General features: G+C 43.6%; 2 protein-coding genes across 2 annotated transcripts; both read right to left on the bottom strand.

The window, feature by feature from the left end:
- Positions 1–18,855: 18,855 nt before the first annotated feature.
- LOC130298419 (uncharacterized) lies at positions 18,856–21,086 on the bottom strand. Its single transcript, XM_056551335.1, has 2 exons — positions 19,077–21,086; positions 18,856–18,987 (listed from the first exon to the last, which is right to left on the bottom strand). The coding sequence occupies exon 1, from the start codon at positions 21,084–21,086 to the stop codon at positions 20,229–20,231; it is 858 nt and encodes a 285-aa protein (XP_056407310.1). The 3' UTR covers positions 18,856–18,987; positions 19,077–20,228.
- A 31-nt stretch (positions 21,087–21,117) lies between these two features.
- On the bottom strand, positions 21,118–24,539 carry LOC130298418 (uncharacterized). The gene is made up of 2 exons (XM_056551334.1): positions 24,409–24,539; positions 21,118–24,319 (listed from the first exon to the last, which is right to left on the bottom strand). The coding sequence occupies exon 2, from the start codon at positions 24,130–24,132 to the stop codon at positions 21,118–21,120; it is 3,015 nt and encodes a 1,004-aa protein (XP_056407309.1). The 5' UTR covers positions 24,133–24,319; positions 24,409–24,539.
- Positions 24,540–24,803: the final 264 nt, after the last annotated feature.

Genomic DNA, 24,803 nt, shown 5'->3' with positions numbered 1-24,803 from the left:
ATACTGCACCTAATGTGGGGGAACTATACTGCACCTAATTTTGGGAACTATACTGCACCTAATGTGGGGGAACTATACTGCTAACCTAATGTGGGGGAACTATACTGCACCTAATGTGGTGAACTATACTGCACCTAATGTGGGGGAACTGTACTGCACCTAATGTGGTGGAAATGTATTGCACCTAATGTGGGGGAACTATACTGCCAACCTAATGTGGGGAACAGGTTTATGTTTACTGTTCTATGGTTAGTATGTTATCATGTTTTATTATTTATTTTATGTACATTTTCTACCAAATTTTTTCAATACCCTTTTGCACATTTTATTTATGTTCAGTAGCTCTTTCTAAGGGTACTTTCTAAGGGTATTTTCATGTTCAGTACTGGGGGGTGGCGCGGCCGTGGGGGGGATGTGGCGTCGGGCTGGGGGGGGGGGCACCGGCACCTAATAGAGTACCGGCACCTCTTTTGGCCCACTTAAAGCACTGTGTGTGACTCTGTGTGTATGTGACTCTGTGTGTATGTGACTCTGTGTGTGTGTGACTCTGTGTGTGTGTGTTTGTGCGACTCTGTGTGTGTTTGTGTGACTTTGTGTGTGTGTGACTGTGTGACTCTGTGTGTGTGTGACGCTGTGTATGTGTCTGTCTATGAGTGTGTGTCTCTCGTCACACAGGGACGACTCAGCGTTCCTACAAGGCTGGGAACAACTCCTAACCGAAAACTCATTGCGTATGATAAATTATTTGTGTGAATACGAAAAAAGACATCTGGAATCTACGAATATCCAACTAGAAAAGGAAATTAAAGAAATTCAGGCCTTTATTAATAATCCAGAATACGCATCTTTGGAAGTAAAACTTCAAAAAAACTTGGAAAGTTTCAAAAACGAATTAAAAGAAAAGAAACACAGCAAATATATAAGGGACTACACAGATTTTGCAAACGGCAAGGCATATACATACAGAGGTGAGAGGAAGGGTCATTTTACTCATTACAAGTCACAACCACATAGGTCACATCAGGACACTGATACTTCAGGCACAGAAGAATATCTTTCAGATAACAGTAGCTCACGTGGGAGCACCAAAAGGAAATATAAAGGAGGCAAAAACAAGACATACGTTCCTCAATATAAAAAGCCTCCGTACACGAACAACCCTAGAAGTAGTCAAACATGGTCGGAGTCATCCAGACCAGTACCCAATGGTTCTGGATCGTCTATGGTTTCTTGTGTGCCGTATCCCCCTCCAATACAGGGAAATATGGGCACTATACAAGGAACAAATCCTCAATTCCCCAATACATCACAGGCGAATATGACATACCATCCTGGGGCATCAGGCAATACAGTGAGACAATTGGGTCCTCAGTCCATGTCACAAACAACGATGACGCGTTTTTTAGGCCCAACAGTGCCTCAGGCACTTCCAACATTTTTGGGCAACACAGGGAGTGTATCAACTCTGAATACCCCAGTGACTGCACATATGTAGGATTGGGAAGAGTAGAGGAGGATTCTGATCATGGAGATGATCTAGGAATCGAAGATATAGATGAATTACAAATCATCAATCTCTCCTCTTACTCCTTATCCACTGATGAGACGTCATTACTTAAAAGGGGTTTGTCCTTCACCCCGACACCAAGATTCGATACCTTTACATGGGTGAAGGACATTAATCTTTTTGCCCGGAAGTTATGTCTCCATAAATGGCACCAGCTACACAATGACCCAGTACTTACTGCACAGAGTAATGAACTGAGGGCTATTGAGGTCTTGGAGGATCTTCTTCTGGAGAATATAGAGGGACCCAGAGGTTGTGAAGGACCCCTAACTAACCTTAAAGGAGTAGTCCAGTGGTGATTCAGTGGTGAGCAACTTATCCCCTATCCTGTACGGAGCCCCGACAGCCCGCTGGAAGGGGGCGTGCCGACCTCCGCACGAGGCGGCGGCCGACACGCCCCCTCAATACAACTCTATGGCAGAGCCGAAGCGCTGCCTTCAGCAATCTCCGGCTCTGCCATAGAGATGTATTGAGGGGGCGTGTCGGCCGCCGCCTCGTGCGGGGGGTCGACACCCGCTATCTCGGCGGAGAGCCGGGGCCCCGTACAGAGAGATCGCAGGGGGCCCCAGCGGTCGGACCCCCGCGATCTCAAACTTATCCCCTATCCTTAGGATAGGGGATAAGTTTTTCACCACTTGACTACCCCTTTAAGCCGAAAAGTAGAGTGACTCCATCTCTTTCACAATACGGCAGTATTGATACATTTGTAAACCTAGTAGTGAAAGAAATTGAAAAAATTAGACCAACACAGAAGATGGTACACACCAATCTAACCGCAGGTGAAAGAGAGGCTTTAGAAAATCTAAGAACAAACACCGACATTATAATAAAAGCCTCGGACAAAGGCGGTAATGTGGTTCTTTTGGATAGGAGTGAATACATCCATATGTGTCTGGCTTTGCTAGAGGATCACACTAAATATCGGAGACTAAAAACAGACCCCACAGTTCCTTTCCTCAGGGAATTGAAATCCCTCTTGACCTCAGCGAAAGAGAGTAGTCTAATTTCTATGGATGAATATAATTTCATATATAATTCAAATCCTACAATTGCGACCTTCTATTCTCTGCCGAAGACGCATAAGAATACACAGCCACTCAGAGGACGACCGATAATCTCGGGGAATGATAATCTTACACAGGGTGCCAGCATCTATGTAGACCAGTTTTTAGCACCATTAGTCACCTCTCTACCATCTTATCTTAAGGACACTAAGGACACTGTCACTAAATTACAAGATTTAACAGTCACTGATTCCACCATGTTAGCGAGTATAGACGTTGAAAGTCTTTACACTAATATTAGGCACGATTTGGGGATCACGGCAGTAAAGAAATTTCTTAATACACGCAGTATTCACTTTAAGACACATAATGAATTTGTCATTGATTTACTCACATTTGTTTTGACACATAATTACTTCTTATTTGATGATACCTTCTTTTTCCAGACACAAGGCACCGCTATGGGGTCCACTTGTGCACCAAATTATGCTAATCTTTTTTTAGGGTGGTGGGAGAGTGAGTTTGTTTTCTCTGATGATTTTGAGCACTACACTAGTCACATTATATTTTGGGGTAGATTTATTGATGATGTGTTGATTTTGTGGGATGGGGGAGCACCTTTTTCACATCCTTCTTAGAAGCTCTTAATCACAATGATATTGGTATGCACTTCACTTCAGAGTTTGGGGGTAGACTAATTAATTTTTTAGATCTTACTATTATGATTGATGAGACTAACACGATTCAAACAAAAGTTTTTCGCAAACCTACATCGACGAATAATTTCTTACACTGGCAAAGCTGGCACCCTGTCACTCTGAGAAGAAGCATCCCTGTAGGGCAGTTCCTAAGGGCGAAGCGTAACTGCTCTACTCAAGAAACCTTTGAGGTGGAATCTGGAGAGTTATCCAGGAGGTTTAGAGCAAGGGGTTACCCTTTAGCCCATGTCAAGAAGGCACACAGGAGAGCAAACAACAGCGATAGGAGACAACTATTAACTTCAAATAGAGTAGCTACAGAACATAAAATCAGATGTATTGGTACATATGATGCATATAGTACTAGGATTTTCAATATCTTACGCAGATTCTGGCCGATTCTATATTCAGATCCAGATCTAAGAGGAGTTGTAGGGGTTAGACCACAAGTAACCTTTAGGAGAGGATCCAATATTAAGGACATTTTAGTCCGGAGTCATTTACCCTCATTAGAGGAGACCCATAATAGACCTCGGATGGGGGTTACACGATCTTTTCCATGTGGCCATTGTAGTTTCTGCAAATACTTACCCAAGACTCAAGAGTTCTCTAATCCACTTGATGGACGTCAATATCAGATTAGACAATTTATTAACTGTTCAAGTAAAAACATAATTTATGCAGCTCGCTGTAATTGTCACAAACTCTATGTCTGTAAGACAACACAAGAATTTAGGAGGAGAATCTCCAAACACCTGAGTACTATACGTACAAACAGTGATACGCCACTTGCTAGACACATGAGGGCAGTTCATGGTCAGAATGTATTTGAGATCGAATTTTGGGGTATTTGTCAGAAACAACTGGGCTCACGTAGAGGCAATATAGATAAAATATTGCTACAAGAAGAATCCAGATGGATCTACAGACTGGGAACACGTAGTCCCTATGGCCTTAATGAAGGCTTCTCCTTCGCGGCATTTTTATGAGTAGAAATGGTTCAATCCTAATAATAATTTTTTCATTTATAGTTGGCAATGGTATTATTCTGGGCAAATTTAACTATTATATCTACTATTTTTTTTTGATCGATATACAACTAATGCGTTCCCCCATTCTTTCATTGGTTTTGGCATAAAACGTGTATATATGGATAGACATATAACTTACCCATAAAAAGATAGAAGACAACTAAATAGATTGTTTTTAGTGCAAGTGTATAGATTAATAAATAAACAAATAATTAATTATAAGCCATCTAGGGTTAAACTATACCACCACTTCATCAATAGTGGGAATTAATTGTTAATACACTTGTTAGGTATACAACTATAGAGATTAGAGTGTACAGCCAAATGATTATATGGGTTGTCTATTATAGATCCCTATAAGTCTCCTCTATCTAATACCTTAATCCTAATATATAGATTAAGAGATCCTTGTGATCTATATATGTCACCATTACTGGGTAGATAACGTTCTATCAGCCAGATTCTAAGTCCGTGCAGATGCGCATTGACATTCTGAGTTACGGACATGGGTCTAAGTCCGCGCGCATGCGCGAGTCCTCACAGCGCTGATCGCGCATTGAACAGTGAGCCCGGAGATAGGGCGCATGCGCGATCTACGTAACGGAACATGTAAACAAAAGGAAAATACGGGTAAGTGCGGCGACCCATGTATGTCATTAACAAGCGCCGGAAGTTATCCTTTAACCCCAGTTACCTGCAATAAACGGTCAAGTGATAGGTGGCATAGGAACAGGTAAGTTCATGTGTGATCATGATTGGCTCTAAGGTATGGGGAGTGTCCAGAGGACGTTATAAAAGGAAGCACTTGCATATTCACGTGGCCATTTGTCTCTTAACCCCTGAGGACGTGGGTCATACCACGAAACATGTAGGGGAGACAGATTGATTACATTTTATTTGCAGCACTTTCCCCAATCGACAGTGGTCTGCAGCCACTGTCAAGTACATATTACTGTGAACTCCAGATAGGAGAAGTTACACTAGTTGAGGGAATAGCCTGCTAATTTTATTCACTACGGGGGACTTTTTTAATAATAGTGAAATAAAAGTGAAGTTTTATATTTACAGTTAGGGAGGGAATTTTCAATAAGGGTTTTTTACCCCGTCACTTTTGTGACTGGGGTTTGGAGGTTTTTCTTGGTTTATTTAACCCCTTTTCCCGCCCTGGGCATTAAAGTTTTTGTGTGTTTGTGTGTGTCTCTCTCTGTGTTGTATGTGTTTTATTTTTTTTTGGGGGGGGGGGGGGGGTTTGAACCAGCAATCTAATTTCGGGAGACTTTGACCCATTTTAGGGAACCTGCAAGGTAACCTGCGGTCTAATGTGGGGAAACTACTACCAAATGTGGGGAGTCTATGCTTCCTAATGTGGGGAGTCTATGCTACCTAATGTGGGGAGTCTATGCTACCTAATGTGGGGAAACTGCTACCTAATGTGGGGAATCTGTGCTACCAAATGTGGGGAGTCTATGCTACCGAATGTGGGGAATCTGATACCGAATGTGGGGAATCTATGCTACCTAATATGGGGAATCTGTGCTACCTAATGTGGGGAATCTGTGCTACCTAATGTGTGGAATCTGTGCTACCTAATGTGGGGAAATTGCTACCTAACGTGGGGTAACTGGTACCTACCTAATGTGGGGGAACTGGTACCAAATGTGGGGAATCTATGCTGCCTAATGTGGGGAAAATATGTTACCTAATGTGGGAAAACTGCTACCTACCTAATGTGGGGGAACTGCTGCCTACCTAATGCTCCCCCCCCCCCTGGCAGTAGCACCCTCATCATCCACCAGCAACACCCCCCCCCCCCAGCAGTAGCACCTCCATCAGCAGATCCTGATGGTGGATGATGGCGGTGCTCCTGCCAGGAGGATGATCCTGCCGATGGATGATGGGGGTGATAGTGCCAGGGGGGATGGCCAGTAGCACCCTCATCATCCTCCAGCAACACCCCCCCCTGTAGTAGCACCCCCATCATCCACTAGCAACACCACCAATACCGCCCTCCCGTGGTAATAGCATCAGCTAACGGATGTTGAGGGGTGTTACTGTGGTTGTGGTATTATATTCAGAGGGTGCACTGTATGTCAATGTTATATTCAGAGGGCGCAGTTTGTGGTAGTATTATATTCAGAGGGTACAGCATGTGGCAGATTGATATTCAGAGTGTACAGTATGTGTTGGTATTATATTCAGAATGTACAGTGTGTGGTAGTATTTTATTCAGTGGGTACAGTGTATGGAAGGTTTATAATCAAAGAGTGTAGTGTATAGTAGTATTATATTTAGAGGATACAGTGTCTGGCAGGTTTATAATAATACTTGTTTTCATATAGAGGATGAGAATCCGCTGACATAGTGAGGAGACGTCTGGGCGTCACATTCTGCAGAGAGAAGTTTTAGCTGGACCAGGCGGTATGTACCATCTGAATTAGATAAGGGAAGACTATAGAGAAGACGTCACCTGTAGTCACTGATATCATTGTATATTCTCCTCTCTATGTCCTATCAGAGCTGGAATCATTTGTCAGTTCTACAGTTATGATGAGTGAAACTACAACTCCCAGCATAACCTTACCACTGACTGGTGATACAAAGTTAAACAGATTTGTAAATTACTTCTACTTAAAAATCTTAATCCTTCCAGTACTTATTAGCTGCTGTATAAGCGAATCACAGGAAGTTCTTTTTTTTTTTCATTTATTTTCTGTCTGACCACAGTGCTCTCTGCTGACACCTCTGTCCATGTCAAGAACTGTCCATTGTAGGAGCAGATCCCCATAGCAAACCTATCCTGCTCTGGACTGTTCCTGACATGGACAGAGGTGTCAGCAAATAGCACTGTGGTCAGACTGGAAAGAACTACACAACTTCCTGTGGAGCATACACCAGCTTATAAGTACTGTAAGGATCAAGATTTTAAATAGAAGTTATTTAAAAATCTGTTTAACTTTCTGGCACCAGTTGATATAAAAGTAAATGTTTTCCAGTGGAGTACCCCTTTAAGTAATTCTGGGAGCTGTATATTTAAATGGTGAAAACTTCTTTAACACTTTCCTATTCTGTGGCAACTGGTATATCTGATTATTATGCTGGAATTTCTCACAATGCGCTACAACAGTGGTGTCTGTCACAACAGGCTAAAAACTTATTGGGGGGAGGGGGTAGGTATGGGGGTGACACCATTTTCTACTGCACCGGGTGACACCAACCCTAGCAACGCCACTGGTGACATCTATGCTGCCTACTCAGGGGGACAAGTATGCTCCTAATCTGGGGGACAACTATGCTCCTAATCTGGGGAACATCTATGCTGCCTAATCTGGGTGACATCTATGCTGCTTAATCTGGGGGACAACTATGCTCCTAATATGGGGAAAACTGATGCTTCTGGCCTTGGGCCTATAATTTTTTGAAGTTTAGCAGTAGCTAAATACTGTTACGCCGAGCGCTCCGGGTCTCTGCTCCTCCCCGGAGCGCTCGCAGCGTTTTCCTCTCTGCAGCGCCCAGGTCAGACTCGCTGACCGCGAGCGCTGCACTGACACTGCCGGCAGGGATGCGATTCGCATAGCGGGACGGGCCCGCTCGCGAATCGCATCCCAAGCTACTCACCTGTCCAGGTCCCCGGCTGTTACGTCCTGGCACGCGCGGCTCCGCTCTCTAGGGCGCGCGCGCGCCAGCTCTCTAAGATTAAAAGGGCCAGTGCACCACTGATTGGTGCCTGGCCCAATCACTGTAATTAGCTTCCACCTACTCCTTGCTCATATAACCTCACTTCCTCTTCCCAGCATTGCCGGATTTTGTTGCCCTTGTGCCTAGAGAAAGCGTTTCCTGTGTTTGCCATACCAGTGTTTCCAGACCTTCTGCTATCACCATTGACTACGAACCTTGCTGCCTGCCCTGACCTTCTGCTACATCTGACCTCGCCTCTGTCTAGTCCTTCTGTCCCACGCCTTCTCAGCAGTCAGCGAGGTTGAGCCGTTGCCGGTGGATACGACCTGGTTGCTACCGCCGCAGCAAGACCATCCCGCGTTGCGGCGGGCTCTGGTGAATACCAGTAGCAACCTAGAACCGGTCCACCGGTACGGTCCACGCCAATCCCTCGCTGACACAGAGGATCCAGCCTGCCGAATCCTAACAAATACATGTTTAATGCAAATGTCAACATTGATCTTTAAATGTAAGGGGTTATGAAACCCTCTTGGGTACTGCGAATGACTGCTCCAGACTCATTATGTGTCTTTCACAAACTACTTGCCTCCCTGGTGCCTCAGGCCTTGGGCCTATAATTTTTTGAAGTTTAGTAGTAGCTAAATACATGCTTAATGCAAATGTAAACATTGATCTTTAAATGTAAGGGGTTATGAAAACCTCTTGGGTACTGCAAATGCATGCTCCAGACTCATTCTGTGTCTTTCAGGAACTACTTGCCTCCCTGGTGCCTCTGGCCTTGGGCCTTACATTTTTGGATGTTTAGCAGTAGCTAAATACATGCTTAATGCAAATTTCAACAATGATCGTTAAATTCTCGGCGCTCTGCCAGGGCCTTCTCCTACCCTGCCTGGGCCGACCCGAGGACCTCACTAACCAACTCACTAACTAATCCAATCGCTTATAGCGACGGGCGGCGTGTACAAAGGGAAGGGACTTAATCAATGCCAGCTTATGACCCTCACTTACTGGTAATTCCTCGTTTTAAGGTTAAATAATTGCAATCACAGATCCCTATCACGAACTGGTTTCAGCATGCAACACGCACCTGTCCTTGAAAGATAGAGACATGCTAATCCTTTCAGTGGAGCACTAGTGCGGCCCAGGACATCTGAGGCCATAACACACCTGTTATTGCTCGATCTTGCAATTGATTGGGCAAGGTAAGGGGTTATTAAAGCCTCTTGGGTACTCCTGACTGCTCCTGGTGCAATGTATGGGGTAATTAAACACTCTTGGGTAGTGTTATTGTTAAATTTACTGGTAATTTTATCAGTAATAAAATTGAATGTTGCAGAATACTAACCGTTAGACAATGGAACGCTTGTTGCGTGTGATTTTTTTATGAAAAAAAAAATACATGGAGAGGGATTAACTCTGCTTAATCATTTTTGGCGATTAGAATCCTTTTGCCATCTGATTTTTTTGGAGACAGATGCGCCAACATTGTGTGGTTTATTATTTTTGAGAAGAATGTCTTTTGGTGGTCCACCATCCTGCATTATAGAGTCTACTGAACTGCTGTATATGCGCTTGTTCTTTTTGAAAAAAAAAAAAGGTATTTTGTCAGACAATTTCAATAACATTTTGTGTTTTTTTTTGGGGTGGATTGTGAAGCCCGGGTGTGTACTCGTGCATCAGCCAACTCCAGGCTGTGTCTTTCAGGCAATCTATGGGTTACTGATGCAGCTGAGGTGGGGCCTGGGTCTAGGAATTTCAAATTTTTTTTTTAAATTCAACAATTGTGTGGTTCATTATTTTTGAGAAGAAAGTCTTTGGGTGGTCCACCATCCTGCCTTATAGAGTCTTCTGAAATGTTGGATATGCGCTTGTGCTTACACAAAGTTGTAAATAAAAAAAAAAATGTATACAATTTTTTGATTTTGGGGCGGATTGTGAAGCCCTGTAAGTACTGGTGCATCAGCCAACTCCAGGCTGTGTCCTTCAGGCAATAAATGGGTTCCTGATGCCGCAGAGGTGGGGCCTGGGCCTGGGTTTGGGAATTAAAAATTTTTGGATTGCGGGTGCTACAAAAAAAGATGGACACACCCTAATCCGTTCAGTGGAGCGCGCCTGCGGCCCCGGACATCTTAGAGCATAACACACCCGTTATTGCTCAATCTCAGGAGAAGGAGGGTTCATCATCGGGAGAAGAGAGTTGCAGGTTGCCCTTGAGTCAGCAAGGCGGTAGCACGGTTGGCAGTCAGCGTGGTGTGGCAGTAGTGGAAATTCTGGAGCCAAACGTGCCCGGGGGAGACCACCTTCTTCGCGGCAGCTTACCTTTCCGGGAGTTAGCGGGTTACCAGCACCGGTCGATGAAAGATAGAGACACGTTAATCCATACAGTGGAGAGCGCCTGCGGCCCCGGAAATCAGAGGGCATAACATACCTGGTATTGCTCGATCTCGCAATTGATCGTGCAAAGGTAGGGGTTATGAAATCCTCTTGGGTAGTGTTTTTTTTATTTTTATTTACTGATAATTTTATCAGTAATAAAATTGAATTTTCCAGAATGCTAATTGTTACACAACGGAACGCTTGTTGCATGTGATTTTTTATTGAAAATTAAAAAAATATAAAATAAATACGGACAGGGATTAACTCTGCTTCATCATTTTGTGTGAAAAAAGTCCTTTGGTGATCTGATCTTTTGGAGACAGATGCGCTTACACACATATTGAATTAGTTTTTGTAAAAAAATTTCAAACATTGTGTGGTTTATTATTTTTGAGAAGAATGTCTTTGGGTGGTCCACCGTCCTGCATTATAGAGTCTTGTGAACTGTTGGATATGCGCTTGTTCTTACACAAGGTATTTCTTTAAAAAAAATAAAAAAAATGTTGTTTTTTGGAGGGGATTGTGAAGCCCGTGTGTGTACTGGTGCATCAGCCAACTCCAGGCTGTGTCCTTCAGGCAATATATGGGTTCCTGATGCCGCAGAGGTGGGGCCTGGGTCTGGAAATTTCTAATTTTTGGATAGCGGATTCTCCCAATGAGAAATCTTTGTGAAAAATGTCATATATTGTGTTGTTTTCTTGGGGGGGATTGTGAAGCCCTGGTGTGTAGTGTACTAGTGCATCAGCCAACTCCACGCTGTGCCATTCAGCCACTAAATGGACTCCTCTTGCTGCCAACATGTCCACGCTATGTCATTCAGTCACTATATGGTCTCCTGACACTGATGCCACCACCAGGCTCTGTCATTGTGCTGCTGTGCTGCTGTGATTCTAACAGTGATGCCGGTAATCTGCATGCTATTCTGAATAACAGTATTATTTCACTACCCCAGCACACTCCATATGCGTTTTAGGACACAGCAAAGTGTTCTATACTCCTATAGAGGCTGTATGTAGGCTAGAAATTGTCTTTTTTAATATCGATTCGCCACGAATAAATTTGGATCGAAACAAACTTTTCGGGAAAATTCGGCGAATCGGCCGAATCGAATTTTTGGAAAGTTTGCTCATCTCTAGTGATAATTTAAAGAGGTCCTACTTTGAGGTCTCCCTTTTTTTTTTTTTTTTGGCAAGAAACCTGGTCGCTTATTAGCTAGATGCCCCAAAGGAGCATTTCCCCATTCCCAATATCTCAGCTCTGAAGGATTCCAAGAATGTCAAGGCCCAGGAAGGTAATGGAGGGGCCACATGGGATGGGCCACCCTCCCCTTTGGCATCAGACTTATCAAATTACTAAGTTTGTTGCTGAGCTTTCTCATAGGGCCAGTGGTGTTGCTGGGCAGATCTGGAGCAGAATCCGATTGGCTATCTCCAGCCATGGCGGGAACTATGAAATCTATTTAAGAAGCTGCTGGACTGAGGGGGCTGCTAGTCTGAAGAAACACTTGAAGTAAAGACATCGTGTAGGGTTTGGTCATTATGCTGCAGGCATCTGAGGAACATTTACCGTCCGGAGCCGGTACTTTTATTAATGACTTATACCTGTTATTACTGGATAAAGCAGCCGGACCTGGAGGAGAAGCTTGGCTCCGCTCCTGTCTGGAAGAAGCTGTTCCGGAGGCCAGAGAAGAAGGGGCGCTGCTGCCATCACCTCCGTTGGTCCCTCCACAGATTTTTCCGCCTACCGGAAGTCAGAACACAACTGTGGAAGAGGAGTTACGTGAGGACGCTGTGTCAGAGTCTACGTCAGCCGGACACATCACTGTGGGTCGCCAGAACAGCCGTGCCGGTCTCTAAGATGCTCGAGCCGGACGAAGAGGAAGAGCTACTTTCCAGAATCCGCCGGTGCTAGCTGGGCATCCAGCAAGAAGACTCCTGTCCCGCCCACCCGATCATCGAGGTCCGGATCTAAAAGGAAAAGAGAAGAAGCAGGCCCAGCGACTTCGGTGAGTCCATCCATTGGTGAGTATGATGCCGCTCACTCTTTCCAATTTAACAGGGATTTAGCCGGGTGGGCAAGCTCCGCTCCTGGGCAGAGCATCCTTGCTGGGGTGGCAGCATTCTTCAATGGGATCGCTGCCATGCCAGCAAGGGTGCAGCCTATGCCCCCCCCCCCTTCCCCAGCTGTACCTAGTGCTGCTTGGACTCCTCCACCCAGCAATTTAGTGAATAGATTGGCTAGTATTGCAGCTCCTAATGTGACATCCCAAGGGAGCAGTACAGTAACCCCCCGACCTACGATGGCCCCGACATATGATAAAATCGACATACGATGGCCTCTCAGATGCCATCGCATGTCGATGTCAGCATCGACATACAATGCTTTTATATGTTGGGGCCATCGCATTAACTGCTATCTGACAGCGCAAAATGCTTAAGCTGCTATCGGATAGCAGTTTAAGCATCCCCGGCAGGTTCGCTTACCTATTCCCGCTGCTCCGGGTCCACTTCGCGATCCTACGGTGTCTTGCGCATCTTCTCCAGGGTCCGGGCCTTGCTTTCCGGCGTCGTTATTACGTCACTACGCACGTCGTGCCGGCGCAGCAGCGTAATAACGTCACCAGAAAGCGAGGCCCGGACCCTGCAGAAGATGCGGAAGAAGCCTGAGGATCGCGAAGAAGACACCGGAGCAGCGGGACAGCATCGGGAGCCCCTGGGACAGCATCGGGAGCGGTGAGGACCTGGTCCGGAGCGACGGGGACAGGTGAGTACAGCTTCCTATACTTTACATTGCAAGGATCCCTCAACATACGATGGATTCGACAAACGATGGGTCGTTTGGAATGAATTACCATCGTATGTTGAGGGACCACTGTACCCCTAATTCATTGGGTAATAATAATGTGCAGGAGGTTAGCTCAGTTATAGCTCCTGTCATCACCAATCAGGGCTCTGAAGGTGAAGCAGCAGATCCACATCCTCTCCCCTCCTCGTCTGTGCCAGGTGTCAGTATGAAGGAAGCAATGACATGTGGTTTATCACCTCTGGGCTTCCACCTGTATCCACCAAGTATCGCCACAAATGTTCTCATTGCGGGGGAAATCATACAGTCACAAAAATGCTTCAAGAAAATCTATTTGTTGACCCAGAACAACCCTTTCTAGCAGGGAAGCGCTTTCAAGGAGCTTGGACTCGGGTGAATCTCAAAAACATATTACCATTTCTAAGCAGGCTCCCAGACTCTCAGAAAGCTAATTTATTAATAGAAGGATTTTCCATTGGTTTCTTTAAACCTGAATTTGCTGGAGAGGGGTGTATCTGGGTGGACAACTTGAAATCTGTTGCGCAACATACGGACATAGAGACAAAATTAAGAAAGAAGTAGAGGAAGGTAGAGTAGAAGGCCCGTTTGATTCCCCCCCGCCTTCAAGAATTTCAGACTATCACCACTGGGTATTATACCTAACTTATCTTACCAGAAAAAAATCATCCCTGAATGACTCAGTAAATATTGACAACCTTCCGGTGGAATATGCGTCATTTGACTCCACCTTGGCCAAACTGAGAAAAATAGGCCAAAGAGCTTTAATGGCCAAGGCGGACATCGAATCAGCATTTAGATTATTGCCAGTAAAAGAGTCAGGGTTTAATTCCCTTGGTTTTCAAATTGATAACAAATTCTACTTCGACAAAGCTCTCCCAATGGGTTTTAGGCTTTCTTGTTATTACTTTGAAGCATTTTCTTCCTTTTTAGTATAGTCTGTTAAGCAAGTGTGCCCAGTGGGTGAGATAGTTCAATATCCACAGTTTTTTCAAAGCTTTTATGGAAATATGTAGTAAGTTTGGCGTGCCTTTAGCGTTAGAAAAGACGGTTTTGCCTTGTCAGAGGTTAAAATTCTTAGGTATTGAAATTGAAACTTTGTATATGTTATTCTCTTTACCACAGGAAAAAATATCAGACATGTTACTTAGTATAAATAGTTGAATGGTTAAAAAGAAGGCTACCCTTAGGGTATGCCCCAAAGCAACCAAGGAAGGTATACAGTGTCCAACCCACTTGTGGGATGTGGGTTGGGATTAATACAACAGTACGCAAGAAAATCAGTCTCAGACAAAACTTACATGGAATATTGTAAGTTTTGGTCAGAGTGGTGCTCATTCTCCAGAGGCAAAGGTTACACAAATTCTAATACAGATATTAATTGTGCGCTGAATTTTATGTCAACATTGTTAGTTAAAAACTATCACCTAGTTATGTGTCTAGTTTCTTAGATGGTATATCTTTTTTTCAGAAATGGATGGGGATACAGCATATTAATTCATTCTACCAAGTAAAACAATAATGAAGGGTTACCGTAGCACAAGGTCCTGCAAGGATCAGAGACCCCCCCGATAGTTTTCTCTATGCTTGTAAAACTGAGGAAGACCTGTCCCTTAGTTTGCTCAAATAGTTATGAATCTGTTCTCTTTCAAACAACATTTGTTCTAGCTTTTTTGTGGGCTCTTAGAGTCATCTTTGCCATTATCGGTAGACAACATTTGTATTTCGGCCTCTAGCTTAGTTGTCAATATTAAAAGATCTAAAACTGACCCCCTTGGGAAGGATAAACAATTGCATATCTTTCTCCTTCCTGGTAACAGTTTATGCCCAGTTAAAATGATAGAGGATTTCGCCCCGCTATCTCTTCACACCTATCTATACATGGGATGGCTCAGTACTTACCACTTTTCAATTTAAATATATATTTAAAAAAATGTGCAAATCAGTTGGGTATTGGTAGGTTAGGTGTTAGCCCCCATTCCTTCAGAATTGGGGCTGCAACTGAAGCTGCATTATCTGGTATGTCAGCAGATGATAACAAAAAATTGGGCAGATGGAAATCTGACAGATACAAAATATATATCCGCCCTGAACTGCTAATTGAATAACAACTGGTTCTTTTTCAGGAGAGTCAACCACAAGTATTTGGATTTTGGGACACTTCTTCGTCCATTGGGCCAGGAGACAAGCTGCAGTCAGGCCGTATGGTTTAAACCTAAGTTTCCCTGTTAATAACGTCTGTGTCTTCTGGGGTGGCAAGCGAGGTTTAAATTGGGATTAATTATTAGATTTCTGCTTGAGTAAAGCTTCTATATGGCTGAATCCGGATGTGTTGAATTTACACGTAGGCGGAAATGATAAAGGAAAAATGAACACATCCCTATTATTTCAAAGTTTTAAGCAGACAATTGCCCTCATTTACTATTCTAAACCCGACTTGTTTTGTGGGGTTTTTTTTGGCGCATCTTTGTCTGCAACATGTCGCAGACATCGTGCGCCAGTCTGCGACACGATGCAACATTTTTTCCCGACGGACCCGATGTGGATTCTCCCAAATTAAAAAAAGGGGCGTAACCCGACATTTCTGAGCTTTCCCACGTATTTATAAAAGTTTCCAACCCGAATTTGTTGAATTGTTGTGGATTTTTTACTGACAACTCAGAGGAGTTGGAAACCAAAACCACCAAAACCCACGTGCGACAAACAGGATGCGACATAATAAATAAATACCAGGGGAAAAAAGCAGTCGGGTAAGAAAGCAAGATAGACTTACAACCCGATTTTCTAAGTAAATGAGGGCCAACATTTGCAATTAAAGACACTTTTCCCTCAGCCGAAATGGTGTTTTCTGAGATAGTCCCGAGACTTTCATGGGCATCGAAAAAGGAGCAATTTAGATATAGAATTCTCAAGCGTCTGAACAGAAGCATGGAGAAGTTTATGAAATCAGTTGGGGGTTTTTCTTACAGACATGTAGATCTGGAAGGTTTTATTCCAGCTTTATGCAGGTTGGACAATGTACATTTGTCTATGATTGGTGTTGACATTTTTAACACGGGACTTCAAAATATTATTCAGAAGGGCACGGTTTTGGGGTAGGCATGCAGGCATGCGTGTGGGGGTGTCACCCAGAGTTTTCTGGGTGGACAGCTGTGGTTTGAGTGAGTATACACTGGTAGTTATATGTTTGATTATGGTTTTTAACTGGTTATTTATTTATTAATTAATTTATTGGTTTACTTATTAAGTTAATGATTACCCTCAATAAACAGCCGTAGCCTTTTACCTAAACAGTGGTTATGTCTTTTATTTAACCCCTTAAGGACTCAGGGTTTTTCCGTTTTTGCACTTTCGTTTTTTCCTCCTTACCTTTTAAAAATCATAACCCTTTCAATTTTCCACCTAAAAATCCATATTATGGCTTATTTTTTGCGGCACCAATTCTACTTTGCAGTGACATCAGTCATTTTATCCAAAAATTCACGACGAAACGGAAGAAAAAAATAATTGTGCGACAAAATCGAAGAAAAAACGCCATTTTGTAACTTTTGGGGGCTTCCGTTTCTACGCAGTGCATATTTCGTTAAAAATGACACCTTATCATTATTCTGTAGTTCCATATGATTAAAATGATCCCCTACTTATATAGGTTTGATTTTGTCGTACTTCTGGAAAAAAATCATAACTACATGCAGGAAAATGTATACGTTTAAAAATGTCATCTTCTGACCCCTATGACTTTTTTTATTTTTCAACGTACAGGGCGGTATGAAGGCTCATTTTTTGCGCCGTGATCTGAAGTTTTTATTGGTATGATTTTTGTTTTGATCAGACTTTTTGATCACTTTTTATTCATTTTTTAATTGTATAAAAAGTGACCAAAATACGCTTTTTTGGACTTTGGAATTTTTTTGCGCGTACGCCATTGACTAAGCGGTTTAATTAACAATATATTTTTATAGTTCGTACATTTACGCACGCGGTGATACCACATATGTTTATTTTTATTTTTATTTACACTGTTTTATTTTTTTTTATGGGAAAAGGGGGGTGATTCAAACTTTTATTCTGGAAGGGGTTAAATGACCTTTATTAACACTTTTTTAAACTTTTTTTTTACCTATAACACTGCACACACTGATCTTCTATGCTGATCACTAGCGTGTATTAACACGCCTGTGATCAGCGTTATCGGCGCTTGACTACTCCTGCCTGGATCTCAGGCACGGAGCAGTCATTCGTCGATCGGACACCGAGGAGGCAGGTAAGGGCGATGTGTGGTATAAGCCGCGGGTCCCGGCCGTTGATGAGCGCCGGGACCAACGCGATGTGATGCGGGGTCGTAGCGCGACCCCACTTCATATCGCGTGAGCCGGCGCAAGACGTAAATATACGCCCTGCGTCGTTAAAGGGTTAAAGGGGTGGTGGGGGAGGGGTATGGTGGTCCTTAGCCCATGTCAAGGCCCAGGGAGGTATGGGCCACCCTACCCTCCCCTTTGGTATCACGACTACAACTTCCAGCATGCTTTTACATTAAGGACATGCTGGGAGTTGCAGTCATGAGGCACGAGCGGGAGATGTGGAGGCGTGTGATAAGCTTGTCACCTGCCCCACAACTGCAACTCCCAGCATGCCCTTACAGTAAGGACCTGCTGCAAAGGAGGTGGGAGACAAGCACATCTCCCGCCCGCGTGGCATGACATGCTGGAAGTTGCAGTCATGAAGCACGAGCGGGAGATGTGCAGGTGGGTGACAAGGCTGCATGACTACAACTGCCAGCATGTCCTTACTGTAAGTGTAATAAGAAGTTTTTTTCTTATTTATTTTCTCACAAATCCTGACAAATGAAAGTAAAGCATCAGAAGAAGCTGAGGTTTGGCTGCTGTACATCATTTACATCAGGCTCTAAATGATAGTTGGTAATAATGGGGGAGATTTATCAAATCCAGTGCAGAGGAAAGGAGGAGCAGTTGCCCATAGCAACCAATCAGATCACTTCTTTCATTTAACAAAAGCCTCTGATAAATAAAAGAAGTGATCTGATTGGTTGCTATGGGCAACTGGTCAACTATTCGTCTGCACAGTTTTTGATAAATCTCCCCCATAATCCAGCGCACAGTGCAGGACACACAGCACATACAGCTGGAAGAATAATCCATTATAAGTGATCAGGGGCCCCTTATAGACCTAGGAATGAAGGGCCCGCACTGCCTGAAAACTGTGTGGGTTGCTCATTTTGAGTGTAAGGAGTCTGGATAGCGGCGCTATGAAGAGGAAAACTATGGAGTCTAGTGGGATAGAGGAGGAGAGAAGATGGTGAGAATGGAGTCTGGGAGGCGTAACATCGGAGCGGTGAAGAAGAGAAGACAGCTGAGGGCGAGAAGACAACAACAGCAGAACCATCCACAGTTCACCTTCGACAAAGACGGGGACTGCATTATGACGGACGTCAGTCCTGATCCTGAGCAGTTCACGTATGAGCCAGATGGGTCCTGTGTGATGAGGGATGTCTCTTCATCCTGAGGAAGCTGTATCTTTTTGTTTTTTGTTTGTTTCATGAGAGTTTTTGGCTCCATAATAAGGTATTGTCATTTTCTATTTTTCTTTTTTATTTACTGTCACATTCTGAAAATTTTGGCTTGAAGTCTTATTTGTCCATTGTTTTCTAGGTCATCATAACATCTGTTCCGCTCTCAAAACACTGACTATGTGTGGTTCTAAACGGACAGCTAAACACTTGTTAGAGACTCCAGTAAACAGAAGCCCATGCTTGTATTGTCCACCAGAGGACTCCAACTTTATTTTAGTCTGTGAAACTGCAATACAATACAATAACAACATATCAGTACACATGGAATCATTAGCCTAGCATAAATGACGAATAACTAAGCAGAAAGGCACTTACAGGTGATGATGTCCCAAACCTCATGGGAGAGATAGATACATGCTGCCTGCCCAGTGGAAGAATGACCTCAAGATGGTGGAAGAGCTTCCTGGAACAAAGGTCACTTCCTGTCTGTATAAACTATCTTTGTAAGTAAAGCTGATATTAACTTCTGCCACTAGATGGCAGTGGTACACTACACAACCTATCATTATAATGCAGTTAACCTAAAAAGGCAGCACACTCCCTGCCTGATATAATACATTATATCACTACCTATACATATCTGATGTACAGGGAAAAACATATTAATAAGATATTGTGTTCCTGACCAGAACTAGTAACAAACTATAACATAAGTCCACAATATCAGTGTCTCTTGGCTGTGGCACTTCAAGCTGGTAATCCACATGAAGAAATAGTTCTGTCCATAAACCCATCTTCAGATAGGAGAAGCCGCACTAGGCCAAACTATCTCCTACCCCATTTGTAATCCACAGAATGGAATTCAGCTCGTGGCAAATGTCACATTTGAAAACTCTCAGTGACAAGCTCTTAGTTATGTATTGAGCCAATAACATAATAGAAATACTCAAAGGAGAACAATGACATCAGAAACTGGTCTGGCGTACACTTTAACAGTCCCTTGTTTCGTGACTTTTACTTCAATCTTTCATGGAAAACTCTCCAACTTCCAGATTGATCATCATTAAGTTTCCTTTGGAAGCTTTTGGCAACATGGATTAACTTCGCTATAACCCTGTTCAGTCTCTTCCAGTCCGAAAATCTTACAAAACGATGTGGCTGCAGTCTAGCGTCAAGGGCTTTAGTACTGAAGCTTACTACTTCTGACCTAATTTCAGGATCAGCTTCGGGCTCCACTAAAGGGTAAACATTGGTGTCAGGAGTATCTACAGCCATCTGATACAGAAAAGGTGGACCTGAGAACCATATAGAGTTCTGAAGGCAGTCTATCTGTGTAGGCCTGGTAGCATAATCTGCAGGATTTTGTTCTGAGGGCACATAGAACCATTGCTCTGGACGTGTTGTTTGTCTGATCCTGTTCACCCGATTAGAAACATATAAAAAGAATCTCTTTGTACTGTTGCAGATATAGCCTAGGACTGTTTTACTGTCTGTAAAGAATTTCACAGCATCTAGGTCTAGGTCTATCTAGTCTCTCACTAGCTCATACAGTTCAACCGCTAGTACAGCTGCACATAACTCTAGACGTGGGATTGTGTGTGCTGGCCTAGGACTTAGCTTGGATTTTCCCATAACAAATCCAACATGGCAGATATTTCCTACATCGCTTACCTTCAAGTAAGCAACGGCACCTATTGCTATAACAGATGCATCTGAAAAGATGTACAGTTCTTTTTTGCAGGCCTGTGACAATGAAAGAGGTACATAACACCTGGATATTTGTAAACATTGTAAGGCTTGTAAAGACTCTGTCCATTGGACCCACTCATGGAGTCTTTCTTGTGGAAGTAAGGCATCCCACTCACTTTCTCCACTTGACAGTTCACGAACTAAGGCCTTACCTTTTATGGTGACTGGCGCCACAAACCCGAGAGGGTCGTAGAGACTGTTAACAGTGGATAGGATCCCTCTTCTTGTGAATGGCTTTTCTGCTGAAGAAACCTGAAACACAAAACAGTCTTTATCTAGATCCCAGCTTAGGCCTAGACTTTTCTGCAATGGAAGGGTGTCTGTTCCCAGGCAAAGGTCTTTGAGGTCTTTAGCTCTGTCTTCTGCGGTGAAAGCTTCCATGACTTGTTTGCTGTTAGAGGCAATCTTATGTAGTCGCAGATTAGACTCTGCCAGCATTTGTTTTGCTTTGTTGAGAATGTTAACTGCTCCTTCAGGTGTGTTCGCTGAAGCAAGTCCGTCATCTACATAGAAATGTCTCATCACAAAGTGCTTGGCATCTTGACCATAACGTTCTGCACCTTTCTGGGCAGCTTTCCGCATACAATATATGGCAACAGCGGGGGAAGGGCTATTACCAAAAACATGTACTCTCATTCTGTACTCTGTTACCTCTTTATCTATGTCGTTATCCTTGTACCACAGGAAACGCAGGTAGTCTCGATGGTCCTCTCACTAGAAAACAATAAAACATCTGTTGCACATCAGCTGTGAAGGCAATAGGCTCCTTCCTGAAGCGTAAGAGGACACCCAGAAGTGTGTTATTTAGGTCTGGGCCACTCAGCAGTACATCATTTAGTGAAATGCCTTCCTGTTGAGCACTGGAATCGAACACAACTCTTATTTGATCTGGCTTGTGTGGATGGTAAACGCCAAACATTGGCAGATACCAGTGTTCTTTACCTTTATCCAGTGATGGTGCTAATTCAGCATGATTATTGTCCAGCATCCTTTTGATAAATTCTGTAAAGTCTTTTTTCACTTCAGGCTTTCTTTGCAAAGTTTTGCGTAGTGTGTTTAAGCGCTTCATGGCTTGCTCTCTGTTACTAGGTAAATAACACCTTGGTTTGCGAAAAGGTAAAGGGGCTACCCAATTGTTGTTCTTATCTTGGAAAGTCTCTTTATCCATGATGTGGAGAAAGGTTTGATCATCTATGGACATTGCTTGTTTGTCATCATCTTTTGTCTTCTGGAACACTGAGTTCCCTAAATTGTCGGTCTTCAGACCACTACTAATATTCCTATCATAACTGGAAGGAGAGCCACAGTATGGTTTTAGGGTTTCTTTAACAACAAAGCTGTTTTGGCATGGACTGAGAAGGGACGTGCGTCCATTTGTTAACACAGATGTCTTAGAAGTGTTGACACTGTCAGGCCGATGAGCTGCTCCCAAACAAACTTCTCCTACTATAACCCACCCCAAGTCAAGTCTTTGCGCATAGGGGGCATTAAATGGTCCATTAATTTGTTGGCGTACCTTATGCACCTGTAGAATGTCTCTTCCAAGAAGTAGAAGAATAGAGACGTCTGTCTGGACAGCTGGAATAAGGTGAGATATTGCATTAAGATGAGGATGATGAAGGGCCACTTCTGGTGTAGGGATCTCTGATTTATCATCTGGTATCATATCACACTCTATCAAAGTGGGAAGTGAGAGATGGATCCTCTTGTCAAGAGACTCAATAGTAAAGTCAGTAGCTCTTCTCCCTGAAGTTTCTATCACTCCTGCACATGTCTTTAGGGTGTATGGAACTGCACTTGATGTAATGTTGAAGGCATCAAAAAATTCTGACCTTGCCAGCGACCTGTTACTTTGTTCATCCAGAACCACATACATCTTTACTGCCTTTTCTCTTTTCCCTGTGGGGTACACTGTTGCTAGGCAGATCTTGGAACATGAGCGTGGATTTGTACTGTCACCACAGATTTCAGTGCATTTGGACATTACTGGGATAGCTGATTTATCTTTTTGCTCCCTGCCCTCATCTTTTGGGGTTTCAGTGACCTCTAATGGTTGATGCAAAGTATTGGGGTGCAGAGCTGAGATGTGTCTGTCACTGCCACATTCTGAGCAATTTGCTTGTATTTTGCAGTCTTTAGCTATATGTTTGGTGGATTCACAACACTTGAAGCATATGCCGTTTTGTCTAAGAAAGGCTAACCTTTCCTTGATAGGTTTACTTTTGAACCCTTTGCACTTGTTTAGAGGATGGGGCTTTTTATGAAGTGGGCAAAGTCTGTCAGGGCCTTCAAAGGTGTTTACCTTGTAGCTGCTTGAATCTCCTGGGTCCTCAGAGGGAACTGTTGTCTTGTGGGTGATCACTGAAGTCCTATTGTAGGATCTAGGTGGCTTTTCTGCCTTAGGCAGTTGGCTGCTGGTGATGAAGGAAAAACTGGGATCGCACCTCATCTTAGCTTGCTGCTGTACAAACCTAGAAAACACAAAGAAAGGGGGGAAGGGGACACCATGTTCTTCTTTGTATTTAGCTCCAACACTCACCCATTTCTCTTGCAGGTGGTGAGGTAGTTTCTCCACTATAGGCTTAGTACCGTTGGCAGTATCTAAATGTGCAAGTCCCCTTAAATAACCTTCTTCTTTGGCACACTGGACTTCCCAAAGAATATCACCCAGCTCTTGCAGTTTTAAATTGTCTTTGCTGTTTAGCTTAGGGAAAGACTCCAGTCTTTTCATCAGAGCACCTTCAATTGCCTCTGGTGATCCATATCTTTCTTCTAGCCTTTGCCAGGCCATATCGAGTCCTACTGAAGGGTTAAATAGGTGTATCCTGCGCATCCTTCTTGCATGCTCTGCAGACTCAGACCCAAGCCACTTTACCATCAGGTCTAGCGTCTCAGCTGCTGTTAAGTCCAAGTCTTTGACTGCATTCAGAAAAGAAGCCTTCCATGCCCAGTAATTTTCTGGGCAATCATCAAACTTGAGGAAGCCTGTATTAACCATTTCTTTACGGATAAGATATTTAGTGACGTCTTGCATGCTCTGGTGTTTGGGTTGCTGCGGTGAGGATTCTTCTTTTATCACTCTGGTACTGCCAGCCTCATGGGTTTGTTTTCGTGCGCTCAGGAGTACTGATGGTTTTGGTTTAAATTCAGCTGACTTTGGATTGAGAAACGGTATTGTTGAGCTGCCACTTGAAATATCTTGGACATACGCCCTAGTGCGTTCTGCAGAGGAAAGCGGTTTCTCGGGCACATCTGGGCCTTCGTGGATAGATTCCATTCCAGACCGCTCAATATCCGCATAAGCTGCTGCTTCTGCTGCTGCAGCAGCGGCTGCACACTGACGTTGAAGAATATGCAACTTTGCTTCCTGTTCAGTTTTTTCTTTTATAATGGCAGCCTCTTTCTCTGATCTTTCCTTCATAATGGCAGCCTCTTTCTCTGATCTTTCCTTCATAATGGCAGCCTCTTTCTCAGCAAATTCTAGCTGAACGCGAGCAGCCTCTGCTTTGGCGCGAGCCCTGGCAAAAAGGGCACTTGCTGATGAAATCTGACTGGACCTTGCTGATCTAGATGAGCGTGAGCGTACATCATCCTGCTGGACACTTGGCGCGCTCTCCCTGCCTTGATGTGTCCCGGGTAGCTGATCTTCAGCATTATACTGACTTCCTGATCTTAGACTCATTCTGTCTGTGCAGCAACTACTATCTCCAAGCTTGTTGTGCTATCACCTTTTCACTGTTCCGCTCTCAAAACACTGACTATGTGTGGTTCTAAACGGACAGCTAAACACTTGTTAGAGACTCCAGTAAACAGAAGCCCATGCTTGTATTGTCCACCAGAGGACTCCAACTTTATTTTAGTCTGTGAAACTGCAATACAATACAATAACAACATATCAGTACACATGGAATCATTAGCCTAGCATAAATGACGAATAACTAAGCAGAAAGGCACTTACAGGTGATGATGTCCCAAACCTCATGGGAGAGATAGATACATGCTGCCTGCCCAGTGGAAGAATGACCTCAAGATGGTGGAAGAGCTTCCTGGAACAAAGGTCACTTCCTGTCTGTATAAACTATCTTTGTAAGTAAAGCTGATATTAACTTCTGCCACTAGATGGCAGTGGTACACTACACAACCTATCATTATAATGCAGTTAACCTAAAAAGGCAGCACAACATCTATAGGGGAACTCTAATACCATCACTGTAGTTTCCCAATAACATATATACCACCTGAGACTCCCCATGACATCTATATCATCTGAGGCTCCTAACATCTGAGGATCTCATGAAGACTCATCGTGTGTCCTGGCTCCATATTAGACAAGATTCCAGTTTGGGATAAACT

This window comes from Hyla sarda (assembly GCF_029499605.1).
Source record: "Hyla sarda isolate aHylSar1 chromosome 10 unlocalized genomic scaffold, aHylSar1.hap1 SUPER_10_unloc_1, whole genome shotgun sequence".
In the NCBI taxonomy this organism is placed as follows: domain Eukaryota; kingdom Metazoa; phylum Chordata; class Amphibia; order Anura; family Hylidae; genus Hyla; species Hyla sarda.
Note: the sequence above shows the minus strand (reverse complement) of the source record. Positions and strands in the feature narration are given on the sequence as shown.

Coding starts and splice junctions, on each gene's coding strand:
- LOC130298418 (XM_056551334.1), bottom strand. CDS start 24,132: ATGAGTCTAAGATCAGGAAGTCAGTATAATGCTGAAGATCAGCTACCC.
- LOC130298419 (XM_056551335.1), bottom strand. CDS start 21,086: ATGAGAGTACATGTTTTTGGTAATAGCCCTTCCCCCGCTGTTGCCATA.